A 20,451-nucleotide genomic window follows, 5' to 3' on the forward strand; every position below is an offset into this window, starting at 1 on the left:
AAGGTATTATATCCCCTACATTGTTCATTGTGATATTTGTATTCTAACCTGTACTGGATAACATCCGTGCTCATATGGCTGCTTATAGAATACAGAAATATCATTATTACATTAACATTATGTTATTCTTGGTTATATTTATTATACTTAATATGGTTCTTTTTGTAGTTTTTGCTATGGCTATGGTTTTATTTTTTTCATTTGTATATTTATACTCATTCTTATTCTTAATAATAATAATAATAATAATAATAATAATAATAATAATAATAATAATAATAATAATAATAATTATTATTATTATTATTATTATTATATGTTTTTATTTTGTAGTAATTGTATATATCTTATTGTTTCAAGCCTCGTGTGCGGAATATATTAACAATTATAGCACCATCGGGATATATTACGTTCCAGCGCCATGGCATATCAAAATCATCCAGTGATTGGTATAAGAAAAGTTAACATTTGAAAGGAATAATAACATTACATAAAGTATCAGAATACTTCTGAATAAATAACGCATCATACTTAAAGAGACATTTGCAAGGATAAATGTGTTTCCTGTTGAATTTTTTTTTTTACATAAATTCTCTTTACTATAGCATATTCATTAAACTAAATCAAATATAGTATACTACAGATTTAGACAATTAAAAACAAGAAACAAACTACTAAAAATTAAAAGGGAAAACAACGCGAAGAGTATCGAACGCTTGAATTAGAAGCCATACGTAGAAATAACACTAGGCATTTATTTAATCAACTGCGCAACCCATTGATATAAAGAAAACGCCGTTATGGCGTCAACATGTATACATAAAACGGGCCAAACAAACAGGCCCACTATTATAAAATTATTTTTAACTAAGAATAAATTGTCTTAATGAATACAGCGAGTATGATTCATTATTTTTGCAATCATTATTTGTGGTTTACAGATTTTTAAATAAGTTTCCCCTTATGGGCACTTTTAAGGGACATAGTCGTTTACCTTTTTACTATTTGCACTTTTGAGAATATATTACGTATTTGTTAATTAACGTTTAAACGCAATATTTAGTTGTCAAAAGTGTTGTATAGTGTGATGTAACCTACATCTGTTTACTCTGACCAAGAAGAACGTTACATCGCAATCTTAGGCTGATTTTGAAGAAAAATTGCACGGAAACAACAGCATTCTTCATTCTTTAATATTGCCACTCAGAAAGAAGTGAAGCAATCGCATGCGCTCCATTTCACTGAACTTAAATTTTAATTTGCGGAAAATGTAATTGCCTATTTAAATAAACAGAAGTTCGAGTACTAAACAAGCGGACCCCGTGGTCGGCGCTCTATAGAAAGTCGCTGGTGTGCGACGCCTCGAGAGTCTATAGTTTGCCTCTAAATGAATTGGGATAATTACTCGTCATAAAACTACCGTTCCGTAATGTACAGATCCGTTTGATCTTTATAGTGGATACAATTTAACGGATCTCAGACATTAAACGCAAATTATTATCCTTAATAATTTTATGGTTAAACGGTACTAACTCTTTTTATCCAGAGCTGATTTATGAGCGGATTTTCAGTTTATGGTTTATTAAAAACATGAAATTTTATGACGATTGTTGGACGATGTTGTTAAAAAAATATGTAAAAAAAACAATAGACGGATGATGACAGCATCTCTAGGCATGAACACTGTTGTTACGTACTTAATATTTTACCATGGTAATAAAAAATGTATTGATTGTATAATCGTATCTAAGCAGAATTATTAGACATCGCTTAAGGAATAATGATATTTTTATAACAGAAGCCAAACTATATCTCCGATTGTGCTATTGGAGATTAGGGCTGCCATGTAGCGGTCTGGCATTTAGTAGTCTCTCTCATCGTTCGACACATCAAAAACGTGTCTCCTATTTAAACCCACATTGCGAAATACAGAAACTTAAAGATGCATAACTTAATAAAAGAAATAGAAACGAACGCGCTGTGTAAGGCATTAATTTTTACAAATCGCATGTTAAACACTTGATACGAGAACAACGCAAATATGCTTCATGGTTAAGGGACCGCAAAGGATCAGGCTTCCACGGTTAATGCGTGAGGATCAAAGAAACCAGTTTAAGCACAATTGTAAAACAAACTGTATTATGCATGTATAGATAATATTTATGTATATATTTAAACTTACAAAATCACAACAGCGTGTAATGTATATTGATGTTATATTCTGCTATTTGTTTTTTCTTGATTTTTTCTTGTAGATGAGATTGGAACTGAACGACGTTAGATTTCGTTAATTTATTTCCAAAATTAATGAATCGAGAGGTCGGGTCGCATCTGAACGGACTATCACTGTATCACTCACTGTACTGATGGTCTTAAGTTTAAACCCATTTATGCCTAGCGTCTAGAAACAAATGCCTTGGCAAACAGCGTAGACCCTGATGAGACGCCGCATAATGCGGCGTCTCATCAGGGTCTGCGCTGTTTGCTTAAAGAATTTCTGTAAGAAATATTCTAAATATAGAAATAAATGTACTAGACATCCCGAATTTTGGAAATAAATTGATCAAATTTAGAAGAATGGGAGAGTCCACTAGGCATAAATGGGTTAATTCAGAACTAATATACGATGCACTGTACGATGTTTGGATTGTGTTATTTCTTGTATTTGCTAAATTGCATGTAACGACGTTCAGTACGGAACAATTATAGTGAGCTGACAAGATATTCAACAAAGATACTTACAATTTACCTCACTTAATATATAAGAAAAACGACACTATCAATAACCTTCATGAAAATAATCAGTTTCGTATGCAGTAGGGATAAAAGTCATTTCACGTGTATTTGCTTGTTGATGTCAATATACAATTGATTTGTAGAGTAACATAAAGAAAATGTACTCAATTTGTAACAAAAATAAATATATAAAGGCGATATATATCAGGAAACACTGAAAAACTTTTTTGAACATGTTTAATGTTTTTTACGGACATCTGGCTCAGAAGTATTTGATGTAACCGTTTTTAAATGTCGATATTCACACTTTAAACTATTTGTTTATGGTAATGACATTATTTTCAAAATTATGCATTGATAAATAATAAGCAAAGCGACTTAAGGAATATGTTTACAATGGGTGTCTGACATGTAAACATAAAAAATAAAGCTATGCTATATAAAACGTGTTTTTCCCGTGCGTTCGAATCTAAGGCTCTTAGTTGCATCGGAGGCTTCGTTATTTGTTTTCAATAATTAAGCCGTCTAAAGCCAACGTGTGTTTTTATCGTTTGTTATTTTTATCAGTATTACAATCAGCACGTGCACTAAATAGAACTAATTGCTAGAAACGCATGTATGTATCTCGAATCAAAGAGCGACAAGTCCTCCACGAATGTAGCCTATATAGCCAGAACTATTCGGGGCCGCATTTCATCCGCCCCTGACATTCAAACTGCTCATAAATCCTAATTAATTCTTGGAATTAATCCTTTCAACACCTTTGAAACCGGGAAACCATCCAAAAGAAAACTGGCATAGCTTTCCATTTGGTTTCATTTACATTCATTCCCCTGTTGTCCGCCCCCTTTCTTGGCAGCATTAGCTACCCAGCTCGCCTGGTCTGAAGATATTTTAAGCACCGTTCTTAACACGCCCAGTTCTTTAAGTTGCCAAGATTTTCATCATTTTTCTATTTACTGAACACATCTACAAAACGGTGGAATTCATTTTGACAAGAAATAAAACGCGCCACGATAGATTAAGCTACTTTGTGTTTCTTTGCGTCTCCTAATGGATGTTCAATCTAGTTATAAAGCATTTAGCGAAGCAAATTAATCATGGCTCTGAAGTTGCGCTATGCGCTCTCAACATGCGACAACGTACCATGGATCCTGTAACTGTCAAAATGCACACTTACCCCAATAATGGCCGAAACTCCAGTCATTGTAAGCCAGCGCACATTACATGAAGTTCATCTTATCCTTCCAAGCAACGACTGAGTATTCTTCTATATTTGGTCTTCTTGTGATTTTAAGAGATCTGGGTTTAATTTCTAAAGAGGGACAGATATGTACAAAGCGAACGAAGAAGTAGGGGCGTTTCCAATATTGAATAGAGGGCGTCAAAAGCTGGTTTTCAACGCAGCGGATTCAGCGAGCGATTCGATTGGTCGCGCGAAGTAAAATGGCGACCGGGCTGAGAGGAAGAGCGCAGCTTCATTAAACTGGGCGTGTCGTGCTGGCCCAATAGGCGTGGAGGGGCGGCCGACAGAGGCATAGATGTGGCGATATTATCGGCCGGAATGTCGCACGAATATGCTCATCTTGCGAGATTATAACATCGATAAAACCGATATTCAATGGAGGCGATTAATTTTACACGAGTCTGAAATTATGAGATCCGATGAAGTAGAAAGATAACATTTAATTGCTTATCTCGTGTTATAATGTTATTACAGCTTCATAAATGCGATTACACTGATGAATTTGACGCAAACAATTCCGAAACAATTTATGAATTGTTGTTCGAATTAGATTATAAACAATGAATCAATTTGGTGTAAAAATGACATGAAAATGGGAAAATGTTACGATTTTCCAAGAGTTTTGTGTGTGTGTGTGCGGGGGGGGGGGGGTATTTTTAGTTTTATTAATAAAACCGTTTTATTAATAATTAAGTGTGATACGTGTAATTAATTAATGTTATTATTACAATCCGGTATAATTACTTTTTCGTTATTATATTAAACGATTAAAATACAACCAAATGTATTTGTTCATTTTAACGATTATAATAGACATCTCGCAGAGAGGGAGTTTTGTGTGAATATTTACATATTTGATTTTATTGTTATAGTTGTATTTGTGTTTTGTCCAAAGCATAAGTCACAAAATCTTTTATACTGCGCAAAATATTAAGAAAGCCTTGCAAGAACATCAATATTGTTCAAGAAGTTTAATAATTATAGACTTTTTAACTTAAAAACGTAACAATCACAGCTAGTTTTTCTCGGTTAGAAAATTTCAATGCGCTGGCGTTAGTAGATGTTTATTTGGCAGAAATATTCAAACGTGTTTTATCCTCCATTTGGCAACGTTTTAGAGTCAAGATACAAGAATTATAAAGCAATATTAGCGATCGATCAAGCGTTGTTTATAGACCAATAAACACAAGTACTGCAACATTTATTTCGATTATAACGTGGTCTGATACATTTTGCAACATAACTATAACAATAATTATTTATTGTTTTGCTCATTACCGGCACTTAATGGTTTTGGTTTACATGTTTAATAATAATAATGATGATGATGATTATGTCGATTACATATGAAATTATTTTTCTAGACGGATTCAAGCAGTAAACTTTGGATCATTTTTTAAACTATCGGAGTTAAACTCCCAGTTCTCATGTTGAACCTGTTCCACGTGTGATAGAAAATCCGATCTGTATGGCTCTTCACAGCAAAGAGCCAGAATGGCACATAATTTTCCACAACAGTGAGTATTAACAAAACAAACTATGCGAAGCAATGTAGTTTCCATAGATAAAAGCCTTTTTCCTTAATGTTCATTATTGTGTCCGTATATACGTCCTCGTCTACATAGACTCGCGATGCTCGGCGAGTTTTCAGTTTAATCAGGCAAAGTGCTGCCCTGCTACGGTAAAGGCGCAAATGGAGCGGTAAGAAATTGGAACGCTTTTTTCCTTGCCTCGCCTCAATACATCGTCGCTACGGCTTTAATTTGAACGACAGATATTAACTTTATAGGTGACATTAAAACTGTATTTTAAACGATTGAATAAATCTGATTCAGCGAGACATACGGGATGCAGTCTTCGTTAAAGAGAAGTGTATGCAAAATGTCCATGAGTCATCAAACTTAGTCAAAGTATGATGATGATGATGATGATGATGATGATGATGATGATGATGATGATGATGATGATGATGATGATGATGATGATGATGATGATGATGATGTGGATATGAGTCAGGGATCAGTGTGTCGACATTAAATTTGTTTTGTTGAATTTATCCTGTCCCTACATTTAAATTGAGCGTCTAAGACAAAACCATATCAAAATGTTTATTGTCGCATTTACTCATTATAGTAATAAAGTGTTATAACGACTCTTCGCAGATCGCGGCAGACAGGCCAGGATCAGTGGGAGAATCTTTGATCAGAAGCTCTAAAAGTCACAGCGCGGCGCATTCACATTATGCAACTGCCTTGTAAAACAGCCACCGACATCGCTTGACCACAATTCCGGACCCTTAAATTAAACTGCGGCTGTCACAGGGTGATAATTCTCGTACTTTCCCATGTCATATTAGATTAACTGACAATAAAACCCGAATATTTGAGCGAAGCAAGCCAGTTTAAAGACCTAAATTCCCTATTACTGGCGAAGTAATAAAACGAAGGCGATTTCGCTTCGAAGTACGTTATAACTATTTCGTGCGCATACGGCGAGTTTGGCCGGAAGCCCCGTCCATCATCTCGCGGGTCTGAATATCTCTCCGCGGGGGGGGGGGGGGGGGGGGGGGGCGGGGAAATGAGTGACCTCCGCCGCGGGTCAGTTAGGGTCATCTCTAGGACCAAAGTGTTGGTGAAATAAGAGAGATGGGCAGGCAACTTAACTTAGACGGACATGATTAGATGATGCTCCAACTAATAAAAGTTTAACTAATTTGTAAAAAAGAATGATAATGCTGCATTACTTTGTATGTACTTTATTAAATGCTGTGCAAAAATACACTATAGACTATGCTGACTTAAGTCTCTGTCTCCTTGACGCGTCTACATAGACATGCTGTGAATTTGTTGGTTTTTTGTTTTTCAGATGTATACATATAATATGGGCACTAGTTATACAATACGGTACAATGTGCGTAAACAAACGTCGCATTCGTAGCAAAGTTGCTATCATATCGCCGTAGTTGGTTTTGGCACTTGGTATATAGTACCTAAAGAAACAATCGTTGAATCCGTTCTATACTTTATTCTTTGGACTAGAATACTCGTGGCTTTTATAAAAATTGCACAATGTGTTCTTCCTATATGAATAGCACGTTAAAATAAACATATGCAAAATGAAATAGGATTCTACATTTTATATATCTTTTCAGGACACATAATTGATTTATGAATTAATTTCAAAGATTAACACATTCAATAGATTTTAAATTCTTGTTTTCGGAACAAAATACGCATTTAGCAGCAAAATGCCCCACCAGAACAACAGCAAAAGTGTATGTCAATATTTGTTTTCATATTTCCATTGTGGCAAATCTGTAAAATCGAACGCAGCAAGTCGATGACTGTGAACATGCAAATATTTGAACTGATACCTTAAAGAGCGCGTATAATGGCGACACTGTCCTGTCGCTGGAGTGCGATTTTCATCGACCACATCGAACTTATTACATCAAACTGAGAGAATTGGTTACACCAACCACGGTGAATTTGTTATACCAAATAACATAGAAATGGCAACTTAAATCATAGAGAAATTTTAATATCAAAGGAAACATAACTGGTTGCACCAAATCATAGAGAACTGGTTACACCAATCAAAGAGATCTGGTTACACCAATCATAGAGGCATGGTTACACCAATCATAGAGGCATGGTAACACCAATTATAGAGAACTGCTTACAACAATCATTTAAACCTAGTTATACCAGTCATAAAGAATTGGTTTCACAAATCACAGAGACCTGGTTAAAAAAAATCATAGAGACCTAGTTACACCAATCATAGAGGATTGGTAACACCAATCATAAAGACCTAGTTACATCAATCATATAGACCTGGACACAGCAATCATAGGGACCTGGTTACACCAATCATAGAGACCTGGTTACACAAATCATAGAGCCCTGGTTACACCGATCATATAGACCTGGTAACATCATTCATATAGACCTGGTTACACCAATAATAAAGGCATGGTTACACCAATCATAGAAACCTGGTAACACCAATCATTGAGACCTAGTTACACCAATGATAGGGACCTGTTAACATAAATATTATAGACCTGGTTACTCAAGTCATAGAGAACTAGTTACACCAATCATAGAGAACTAGTTAAACCAATCGTAGAGACCCGTTCACACCAATAATAGGGACCTGGTAACACCAATACTATAGACATTGTTACACCAATGATAGAGACCAGGTTACACCAATCATAGAAACCTGGTTACACCAATGATAGAGACCTGGTTACACCAATGATAGAGACCTTGATACAACAATGATAGAGACATGGTAACACCAATCATAGAGACCTAGTTACAGCAATCAAGGAGATCTGATAACATCAATCATAGAGACCTGATAACACCAATCATAGAGACATGGTTAAACAAATAAAAAAGCCCTGGTTACAGCCCTGGTTACACCAATCATAGAGAACTAGTTAAACCAATCATAGAGACCTGGTATACCATGATAGAGACCGTGTTGTACCAATCATATAGACCTGATTACACCAATCATAGAGACGTGGTAACACCAATCATAGAGACGTGGAAACACCAATCATAGAGACGTTGTTACACCAATCATGTAGACCATATTACATTAATCATATAGACCTGATTATACCCATCATAAAGACCTGGTTACACCGATCATAGAGACATGGTTACACCAATCATAGAAACGTGGTAACACAAACTATATATACCAGATTACATCAATCATATAGATCTGATTATACCCATAATAAAGACCTGATTACACCAATCATAAAGACCTGGATACACCAATCATAGAGACCTGGTCACACAAATCATAGAGAACTAGTTACACCAATTATGAGACAAGTTACACCGATCACATAGAACTTGTTACAGCAATCACAGAGACCTGATTACACAAATCATAAAGACCTTGTTATACCAACATAAAGGCCTTGTTACACCAATCAAAGAGAACTGGTTACACAAATCAAAGAGCCCTGGTTACACCAATCATTGAGACTTGGTTACACCAATCACAGAAACCTGGTTACACCAATCATAGAGATCTGGTTACACCAATCATATAGAACTGGTTGCACCAATTATAGAGACCTGGTTACACAAATCATAAAGACCTTGTTATACCAACATAAAGACCTTGTTACACCAATCATAAAGACCTGGTAACACCAATACTAGAGAACTGGTTACAATAATCATATTGACCTGGTTAAACCAATCATTGAGACCTGATTACACCAATAATAGAGAACTGGTAACAATAATCATATAGACCTGGTTAAACCAATCATAGAGACATGGTTTCACCATTCATAGAAAACTGATAACACCAATCACAGACGTTCAGTTTGATGACAAAAACGATAATTTAACTAGAATTGTGTGTCTCTTTCATCTTGACAACATGTGCATGATCTTACAAACATAAACATAAATAAGTCAAAGTATAAGTGACTATCGTAGGGAGGTTGCATTTCAACCTTTTTACGGAGTTGCAATTGTCCTGTAAATCAATATGAATCCCAACAGATCGTGTTGTTTTATGTTTAAACAAACCCATATTACGGCCTTTACAAAACATGTGCATATACGCAACAATTTTAGGCAAGCAATTTATTTCCAAAAGGACCAGAAGAATAATTTGAAGGACATCGTTATAATGGCAAGACGATTCGATTTTTTTTAAATATAAAAAGACACAAAAATTTGGATAATTTGTCAATGAAACGTGAACAAAACCATCGGCATTTGGGATGATTGGACGATTCATGTTTGCAAAAGCTAATTATGATGTGTTTTATTGTGAGTTTAATTACATTATGTTCATGATTTCTACACTTTTTTTACATTTGAAATATTTATATAAATCAGTGATGAAATATGTATTAACATGTTTCATTTGAAACAGTAAATTTTGAAACTATTAATACCATTGAATGCCATCATTTTTCACATAGTGAAGGTAAATTGTTACACCACACACAGTGAAGGTAAGTTGTTACACCACACACAGTGAAGGAAAGTTGTTACACCACACATAGTGAATGTAAGTTGTTACACCACACACAGTGAAGGTAAGTTGTTACACCACACACAGTGAAGGTAAGTTGTTACACCACACACAGTGAAGGTAAATTGTTACTACACACACTGAAGGTAAGTTGTTACACCACACACACTGAAGTAAGTTGTTACACCACACACAGTGAAGGTAAGTTGTTACACCACACATAGTGAATGTAAGTTGTTACATCACGCATAGTGAAGGTAAGTTGTTACACCACACATAGTGAATGTAAGTTGTTACACCACACATAGCGAAGGTAAAATGTTACACCACACACAGTGGAGGTAAATTGTTACACCACACACAGTGAAGGTAAGTTGTTAGACCACACACAGTTAGGGTTAGTTGTTACACCACATAAAGTGATGGTAAGTTGTTACACCACACATAGTGAAGGTAAGTTGTTACACCACACATAGTGAATGTAAGTTGTTACGCCACACAATGTGACGGTAATTTGTTACGCCACACATGGTGATAGTAAGTTGTTACACCACACATAGTGAATGTAAGTTGTTACACCACACATATTGAGGGTAAGTTGTTACGACACACATAGTGAATGTAAATTGTTACGCCACACAATGTGACGGTAAGTTGTTAGACCACACAGAGTGAGGGTAAGTTGTTACACATCACTTACCGCATATTTGCGACTTGGTTAAACATTGCAATTGTATATTTTAATGCACCAAATTATCAATATACAATTTTGAACAATGTTTTTTTTTTATTAATAGATATATTTACAATATTTCATTATGCCATTATGGACTAGATATTTGATGAAATCTCAAGAGTAACACTTTTCCCCGGTCTCCGCTACTTGTGGGACCCTTACACGGATTCTATGAAATAGGAACCACGCCAAACACTACTAATGCACTGTGGTAAATTAAACATCGTTGATGGTGTTAAAAGGTTCAGCATAAAATCGTTGTATTTCATTGTGTCCATTAGTTTTAAAGCCGTGTCCAATCCAACGCGCCATCTTTTGTCCATTCACCGTCAACGTGCTAAGCGACATTGTTGTTCGCCGCGGGACTGCGCTAGATTGGCGTCGCTTATGCGCGTAACAAGTGTTTTTGTCGTTTAACATTTTGTCAGCTCTATAGGACTCATTATTTGTGTTTAAATAGCCCTATATGATTCGAACAAAGTGTTTTTGATGGGGGATCGGCATTTGACTTTCATAAAAGAGCCGATTGAGAGCATTTCTTCAAATCACGATAAGGACGCTTATGTCAATTAACGAACAGATAAATTCCAAAGCGGAAATGTTGTACTGATTTGATGCATACTGTGAACCCGTCTTTGATATTCAACTCGGGAGAGTTAAGCCTAAGCGAAAATTACTTTAAGTGGTCGGTCTCAAACATAATCCTCATTAGTCGCGATTGAAAATGTCGCAGCTCATCTCGTGATATTCAAATCAATTTGATGCGATTAAATCATTCAGCGGCTGCCGATTCTTCATCAAAAATAGCAAGATGCAGGAAAACAGATCAGCAATTTGATTCCAAACCAAACCAGAAAAAAAGGCGTTTATGGATCTTTATTTATGCCAACAAACGCTTGCTACGTCATCAGCGTCGCGTGCTTGGCTGGAAGATCGTTATTAATTTATGATTGGGCATTGAAAAATAACGTGAATTGCAATGGCAAATTTCTCTTCTACTATAGTGCGTCGATCCTTTACGTTCAGGTCCATCTACCCGTTGATAACGTTAGCTGTTAATGTTAATGTACAGTATGGTTTTCTTCAAAGCCTTTGAAACATTTACTCTCAACTATTTAAACCTTTAAAACTGAAGCCTTACACTCGTTCATGTACACGATCATCATCATCATCATCATCATCATCATCATCATCATCATCATCATCATCATCATCATCATCATCATCATCATCATCATCATCATCATCATCATCATCATCATCATCATCATCATCATCATCATCATCGTCATCGTCGTCGTCGTCGTCGTCGTCGTCGTCGTCATCATCATCATCATCACCACCATCATCATCGTCGTCGTCGTCGTCGTCTTCTTCTTCTTTATTGTCGTCGTCCTCCTCCTCATCATCATCACCACCATCATCAATTATTTATTCACAATATTCATCACGCAAATTCAGCATACGTATTCACCATAATCATCGTCGTCGTCGTCGTTGGTACTGCTATCACGACAACCATCATATTACGTCCATCATCATCAACAATAACAGCATCAACGATTTTAAGCCATTACGAATGACTATACCGTTCTGAATGATACTTTTTAGATAAGGAATAACCCTTTTAGTGCATACATGTCAAGGCTAACATTTTCATTCTAAATACAAACATTTTGAACGAATATTTTGTTAATCGAGAAAACTGAATGCACCATCCGAGACATTAAAACGGACGAATCCTCGAAGTTCAGTGTTGGCTGACAATGTGCTCTCATGGGAGTGTGTTTAATTTACATTCGACCCGAACTCAATTCAATTCCTTTATCGCATCATTCAAGATCGTTATTTGAACACACATTTCCGCTTTATTCGATTAGAACAATCTCCATTACAAGTTACCATGATCCGTTATACACTTTTTGATGAACATTCTGTCTGTGAAGTTCGTTCCCGTCATCAGCTTGATTAAATTGACTCGTTCTGGGAAAACTGGGCTTAAAACATTTGCGCAGTGTTTTCCAGATAATCATGTGCAGTCCGCACACACTACTCAGGGTACGAAACATTCCGCTTTTATCGTATTTTTCCTTTTAAGGAAGTTTCTTCTTGTTTTGGCGCGGAAGTGTTGTCCCTGATTAGCCTGACTTTACGTAAATGCATTGAACCCCGAGCGAGGCTTGTCTACAAATGCATTGAACCCCGAGCGAGGCTTGTCTACAAATGCATTGAACCCCGAGCGAGGCTTGTCTACAAATGCATTGAACCCCGAGCGAGGCTTGTCTACAAATGCATTGAACCCCGAGCGAGGCTTGTCTACAGACGCCTCATCACTAGTGTCACAAGCTGGGAACTAAAGTTTGTGTGTACGTGGATACGTCTTGCCGAGCACAGAATATACGAAGTGTCTCAAAGACAGTATAATTATATAACAGCGTCGATTTAACAACTGCGGACACAAAAACATGCATTGCAACGGTATTTTATATATGCATGAATAAAGGTCAGTGCATGTTTGATATTTGCGAGCTGTAGCAGTAAATACACAGAGAACACTCTTGTTTGTTACGTTTAGGCACTTGACCACGGTCAAAGCTACGTGGTAGAATATTCAGACGTAATATAGGATAATTGCATTCACGACGAAAAACATTAACTTGACAAAATTCCAACCAAAGCAGCGCGAATTGCATGTGGAGTATCCATAGATTGCTTTTGGCTATAAGAGCGTTGTAACTGTTTGTATTCTCAACAAGCACCTAGTAGTCCATATTTCAGGAAAACTATTATTTGGGAATGTTGACCATTGAAATATTAGCACTGTACGATAAAAAGTTAATGAAACGCTGTATGAATGGTCGCGTGAACGTGACGATATTAGTCCAAACGTTACTATAACAGTGTGGTAGAGTCGTATGGAAGCATGTGCGAGTCCATAATCCGTGAAAAGTCTTATTTGTGACATTTGGTCACATAAACATACGCAATTTACGTAACAAAGATAATAACAAAGCTAAAAGTGATGAATGGCCACATGAATTGGATGAATGTTCACGTGCACGTGACGTAATGACGAACATGTCCTGTAAAGCAGGTACATAGGCTAACACTAATTAAATGCGTGCGTCGTTGTAGCTAAAGAATAGTTTTGTCGATTGGTGCATCTATTGTTTGGTTAACACATGTTTTTTTTCAATAGTTGACACATATGAACACTTGTTAAGAGAAGTAAATAAAATGGTAGAACCTATAAAATCGTATATTTTCACTGATTGAAGTTTCTTTCAGCAAGAACTTAAGGATATGTGTTGCCTTCAATGATCCAATTTTATTTTACGTGTAATAATAGGAAAAACAATCTACAACCACAAGTGAAATATATATTTTTTGATCCGGAAGCAACATATTTTTATAATACGGTTGAAAGCCCACCGTGAGGCGGCGGGCGCTGGCCGCTTATACGCGTCAGTTTTTACATTCCTACAAACATCCTTATGCAACTCGAAATTTTTAACACCTATTTTCGCGACCATATTTGCTTTAAATTTGAGGAGGTGAAAAGAGAAATTGTTAATGTGTTATCCTTAACCATTGTTGAAATGAAATATAGTAAGGATATAACAATCGATTAGTAAGTAAATATCCTATTTCTACAAATGGCTTTAACAAAGAGAAACTGTTTTGTCACCAGCGAATTCTTCGCCGATTTTTACTTACATGAAATTCAGACTGATTACAGAAACACGTTATACTTTTTATTTACAGTTTTGGTGATATTTCTATATCACCCAGTTTGCATCATCATTCAAAAGAATCGCTCTATTTTGGTGCTAAGCGTGGTGATTGAAAACCATTATTGCAACTAGTCTTCCATAATTTTCGACCCAACAGTTTGAAACAGTTGAAAATCGATTTGTGCTTACATAAACATTGGGCATTGACTAATAATTTTGTCTTATTTGATTATTTTTCTTTTTTTGTTTATGTCCGATGAGCTGTTATGCCAAGCGCTTGTCGTAACGAAGTACCAATCTCCATGCAGAGTTGTCATTCCTTGTTCTCACATTGATCCAGCGATGCTGGTTCCAGTCAAATCTCTGCGCGGAGGTTGACAAGGTACATGCTGCTGAACAAAACTTACTACAGGCTTCCAGAAATACAAACGAGTATAAATGCTTGCTGACCATAACAGAACAGAACGTTTATTACTATAACAATAAATATACTATACCAAATCCAGTTCATCGTTAAATATACGAAAATGTCGAAAAATATATACGAAACATATATAAGCAATAAGCACATGCATTGTAATGCGAAAGTGACCAACGTGGTATATAGCAAGGTGTTTAAAATGAACTAAGGTCATCACATTGCTCCACGTTTGCATTCAATGCCTCAGTTCTCCTTTTAAAAGCATTTTTACAATATATCGCGAGTTAAGTGAGGACTAAAGTGTAAGTATTTGTTCACAAAAGTATAAATTTATGCATTCTAGTTAAGTTTTCATTTTAAAAGCATTTTTACAATATATCGCGAGTTCAGTGAGGACTAAAGTGTTAGTATTTGTTAACAAATGCATAGATTTATGCATTCTAGTTTGGTTATAATAGATTTTGTAGAAACGCATTTTTTTATAATATCGGTTGAAAGAGCGAAAACAATTACAAAATGATACTCGTCTTTGATATCATTGATATACATATACTTCATTTACTTTCGTTTATTGGAATATGTATATGTATCCCAGATTAATTTTTTAACACATGGGACAAAAGTCTTAATTTTGATATATCTTTTTTTAAATTTAAGTTTTGGATTATGTTAATGTTATCAGTTAATTCAAATCGATGGTTCAATTCTATGTATAATTTTAATGAGTTTTATGTCCCTCAGTCTATACTGGGGGACGTATTGTTTTTGCCCTGTCTGTTTGTTGGTTTGTTGGTTTGTTTGCGTCAAACTTTAACTTTGGCCATAACTTTTGCAATATTGAAGATAGCAACTTGATATTTGGCATGCATGTGTATCACATGGAGCTGCACATTTTGAGTGAGAAAAGATCAAGATAAAGGTCATCCTTCAAGGTCAAAGGTCAAATAAATGGGGGGGACATAGTGTTTCACAAACACATCTTGTTTACATTCAAAACATTTCTCCACACACCTTTGTATATATCAATAAGTCTACTTTTATGTATAGGAATAAAAAAAAAAAAATTTACTGACTCTGGATACATCCATACATCTACAAAAACAGTATTTTAAAGCAAGTATTTTAAAGATAACTTAAGTTATCCAAATGTTGCATCGTATTATATATTCAGCATCGTTTCTCATAACAGTGTACAATTTTATACAAGATTTTATCATTCGTACGTAGCGATTTATATATAACGGGTATCGCCCTAGTTCCTTGTAAAGTACTGAATTAGGAGTAATCATTTTGACAATCTATTCGTTTCAAAAATCTTCTCTGAACTCGTTCAATATCCGCAGCATTGGAAACACACAAACTTCATACGCATAACACAGTATTGAAGTAGCATACGAATCAAGCAAGTTAAACATTATTTACATGAGCATGCATATCTATGGTGATTTAAAAAAGCGACCCCATAGCCTTTACGTTTTTATCGAATAATGTTTGAGTAGTTTGTATAAATGACCCACCTCTTGACAGTACAATGCCGAAATAGTTAAATGATCGAACCATTTCTATGTCATTATAAAATTGGCTTGTTCTGTGAATTATTTCCACCCTTTTTATAGATAAATACTTTTTTCTTCTTTGACTTTCAGCTTTTATCCACAGGTGGTTAGCGTGTGGCTATGATATTAATCAGTGAAAACATCATTTTGAATGATAAATAATCATATTATAACGAAAAATTAACTTTTCTGAAAAAAAATATTTCACTATCAAATATATATATAACAAGGTATGCAACTCAAAATCAGCCCAAAACGGGGTGCATCGCTTTGAACAGCCATATCTTCATCAATTTTGCAGCGATTTTCACGATCTCGGTCTTATTCAACGCAGAAATGAATTTCCTTTCTGGAAATGTATATGTCTTGCAATATTTTTACAAATGCTGGGTCAACTTTTAAGAAATAACACGATACACAACACGCATGACCCAGTTGACAGTGATCATGTATTCTTTATGAATGAAATCTCCAGTTGTAAAGACACACCTCCGCATTGGACCAATGAAATCACTCGTATGTTTAAAATGTCAGTTAGTTGAAATGTATGTAAACAAAGGTTTCAAACGGCGCTGGACAGTTAGTCTTGATGCAGAATGTAACGACAAGAACGGTAATAATGTTTTTTCATACGTTTTATTGAATTATGGTATCGAACTACATGAACTTTATAGGGAAGTTGCCCTTTACTCCGTGAAGATTTCAGTCTTAAAGACAGCATGATCACTGTCAACTGGGTCATGCGTGTTGTGTATCGTGTTATTTCTTAAAAGTTGACCCAGCATTTGTAAAAATATTGCAAGACATATACATTTCCAGAAAGGAAATTCATTTCTGCGTTGAATAAGACCGAGATCGTGAAAATCGCTGCAAAATTGATGAAGATATGGCTGTTCAAAGCGATGCACCCCGTTTTGGGCTGATTTTGAGTTGCATACCTTGTTATATATATATTTGATAGTGAAATATTTTTTTTCAGAAAAGTTAATTTTTCGTTATAATATGATTATTTATCATTCAAAATGATGTTTTCACTAATTAATATCATAGCCACACGCTAACCACCTGTGCTTTTATCGATAACAATATTCATATAGATTATCTCAAGTTTTTTTCAATCCCTTTGTGTTTCGGAAAAAAATACAGCATCATATGCAAAAAATAATAAGTAAATAGATAGCTAGTTTAGCGTTATCATGTTTTCATTGTTATTACTTAAATTGTTCAATGTCGTTAGCGAAAAGAGAAAATAGTATACATGTGTATTAAAATGTATATCCTCGTTCAATAAAATATTGTTTGAAAATACATTTCAATCAAATATTGCATTGGATTAAGTTCGATAGTGATGTGTGCACACAACTGAATGAACGTCTCAAGAGCTTGTCAGAATGATCAGTTAACAAAGGGAAATAGATGCGTTTTCAGCTAATGTGAAAAAGACATGGTGTAACGTAAAGAAAATGAGATGCTAGTTCAGTAGGTAGGGGGAAATAAATATGTTTCGCGTCCAAGGAAATTAATAGAATACCACGTATATGGAAACGGATATCACGTCACGTAATGGGAAATAAATACACTGTCAACTTAATAGAATCAACACGAGTGTGCTCCCTTTTACAGCTTGTCTCGTGCACTAAATTTATTCAAGCTTATGGCGACATTTAAACATAATAAATGCCTTTTAAAAATCCGCGTTGACATTAATACTCGTGCCATGTGTTGTCCTTAACCCATTTATGCCTAGTGGACTTTCCGTTCCTTCTAAATTGGATCAATTTATTTCCAAAATTAGGGATGTCAAGTATATCTATTTTTATATTTATAATATTTCTTACAGAAATTCCTTTAAGCAAACAGCGCAGACCCTGATGAGACGCAACATCATGCGGCGTCTCATCTGGGTCTACGCTGTTTGCCAAGGCCTTTTTTCTAGACGCTAGGCATACATGGGTTAATTAATGTACAAACGCAGGACAAAGATGACATGTTACGCCTATTCTTGGATCCCTGAATTTGGCTTCCTAGCTCTAAACGATTCTTCTCGCACTTGATTGTAAGGACACCTTTAATTACCAGTATTTTATTTGTGTTTAACTGCATCAATATTGATATATATACCAACCTTTATTTTTGTCAATGTTATTTATCTTTATACTACAGAACGATAAATTGATTCATGAATTGACTGGCAAATTTTACAAAGAAATTAACTAGGCGTAAAGAAAAAAGTTGTTTGTTTCAACTTACCCGTCCGACGTTGTTTTTTGTATTCCAGTTTGAGTTTTCGTTAAGTTTGATAAACAAATAGCATTTTCTTTTTGGCATTTAAAAATACCGAGAGCAGATGCATATAAGTTACTGGTAATACCAGTAAAGTGGATTTAGATCTAGTTACGTGAAACAATATACTATATGCAGTATACGTATTGAAACATGTGTATCTACTCGGGGTACATTAACCCATTTTTGATTAGTGGACTCTCCCATACTTCTAAATTGGATCGATTTATTTCCAAAATTAGCGACGCTAGTATATTTATTTCTATATTTAGAATATTTCTTACAGAAATTCCTATAAGCAAACAGCGCAGACCCTGATGAAACGCCGCATCTCATCTGGGTCTACGCTGTTTGCCAAGGCCTTTTTTCTAGACGCAAGACATAAATGGGTTAAATAACATAAAAAAAAACATTTCGACGAATTACATATCTAAAAGTGAAGCTGCAGCAGCGGCAGTAGGAGAGAGACCGGGTTTTTCAACACAGTGCACTTTTTGTAAATGATCAAACAAGAGCAAATTGATTGCCAAAATACTAAGGGTAGTTAGATTTCCGAAATAGCTTCGCACATGTAATAACTACATGTATATCACGCATGGTGTTGAGCACAAAACCCCGATGGCTTCATTTCATCGCACAGAAATATTTTCAAGCAAAACGTCAAAGTCAATCCGTGTTGTAATTGGTTAAAGATATGAACGTCTTAATTTTGTTATCGATTTAACGATTCACATAAGATAGACAAACGGGATTTGACCGTGTTAACATGGATTTGCCGTTTATATTTGGCAAAACTTGAAAAATGTTTTATAATTCGTACGTAGCGATTTATATATAACGGGTATCGCCCTGGTTCCCAGTAAACTACTGAATTACGAGTAATCATTTTGACACCAAGTTTTTGTTTCTCTGAACTCTTTCAATATCCTTAGCATTTGACCCCCCCCCCCGAAACCAAACACAGTATTGAAGTAGCATAGGAATCAAACAAAGTCAAAAATATTACACTGAGGTCGCAGTGGTGTAGTGGATATGGTGTCCGCCTAGCCATTGGGAGGTCACGGGTTATTTAGCGTTCTTTAGATTTCCCCCATAGACACCAAGTACTGGTTCTAGTCCCAGGGAAAGGACTCGAGAGCGTTTCAAATAAGCCTTAGGCTTTCTATACAATCGAGCTAAAATAAATAGGTTTAAACTAAACTAAACTTGAAAACAATAGATAGAACAAATGCCTGCTATAAATGCATTTAAAAAATAGGTATTCCCTACTCTATGTTATGCACGCGACTTTGTATACATGAAGTTTACGCAATAAATATTCAATACATGTTAACAATAAGTAATTAATTTTGTTTTCCAAATAAACAGATGGTGACTTTTTCAGGACATCACTGGGCGTCTCCCATGCCCTGTGTAATCTTTCCTTTGAGAAGACAATGCAGGAGACCCTGCAAGACCGACACACCTCCATCTTCATCGGTTCTAAATTCATTTTATTCATCATGTATACATGTTTGTCCGTCGAGAAAAACTCTGACATTGTAGTTGTAATTTATAAAAAACATTTTTTTGTTGAATTTAATATTGAATGATACACTTTTAAAATAAATTTAAATGAACGTATGCACACGAATCACTAAATTCAATTTCGTGTATACTTAATATTAGCTCGTACATAAAATAAGATATCGATAGTTAAAACACATCACATA

General features: G+C 35.3%; 1 protein-coding gene across 1 annotated transcript in view; it reads right to left on the reverse strand.

Annotated features, from left to right (window-relative positions):
• The window catches only part of LOC127848679 (transcription factor Sp9-like), an 8,701-nt gene extending 4,665 nt beyond the window's left edge, over window positions 1-4,036 (reverse strand). Inside the window, exon 1 of the mRNA XM_052381268.1 lies at window positions 3,917-4,036. Coding sequence (XP_052237228.1) covers window positions 3,917-3,943 — 27 coding nt within the window. The 5' untranslated portion in view covers window positions 3,944-4,036. The remainder of the gene's footprint in view (window positions 1-3,916) is intronic.
• Between the last annotated feature and the right edge of the window lie 16,415 nt (window positions 4,037-20,451).

Source organism: Dreissena polymorpha, chromosome 10 (genome assembly GCF_020536995.1).
Source record: "Dreissena polymorpha isolate Duluth1 chromosome 10, UMN_Dpol_1.0, whole genome shotgun sequence".
Lineage (NCBI taxonomy): Eukaryota > Metazoa > Mollusca > Bivalvia > Myida > Dreissenidae > Dreissena > Dreissena polymorpha.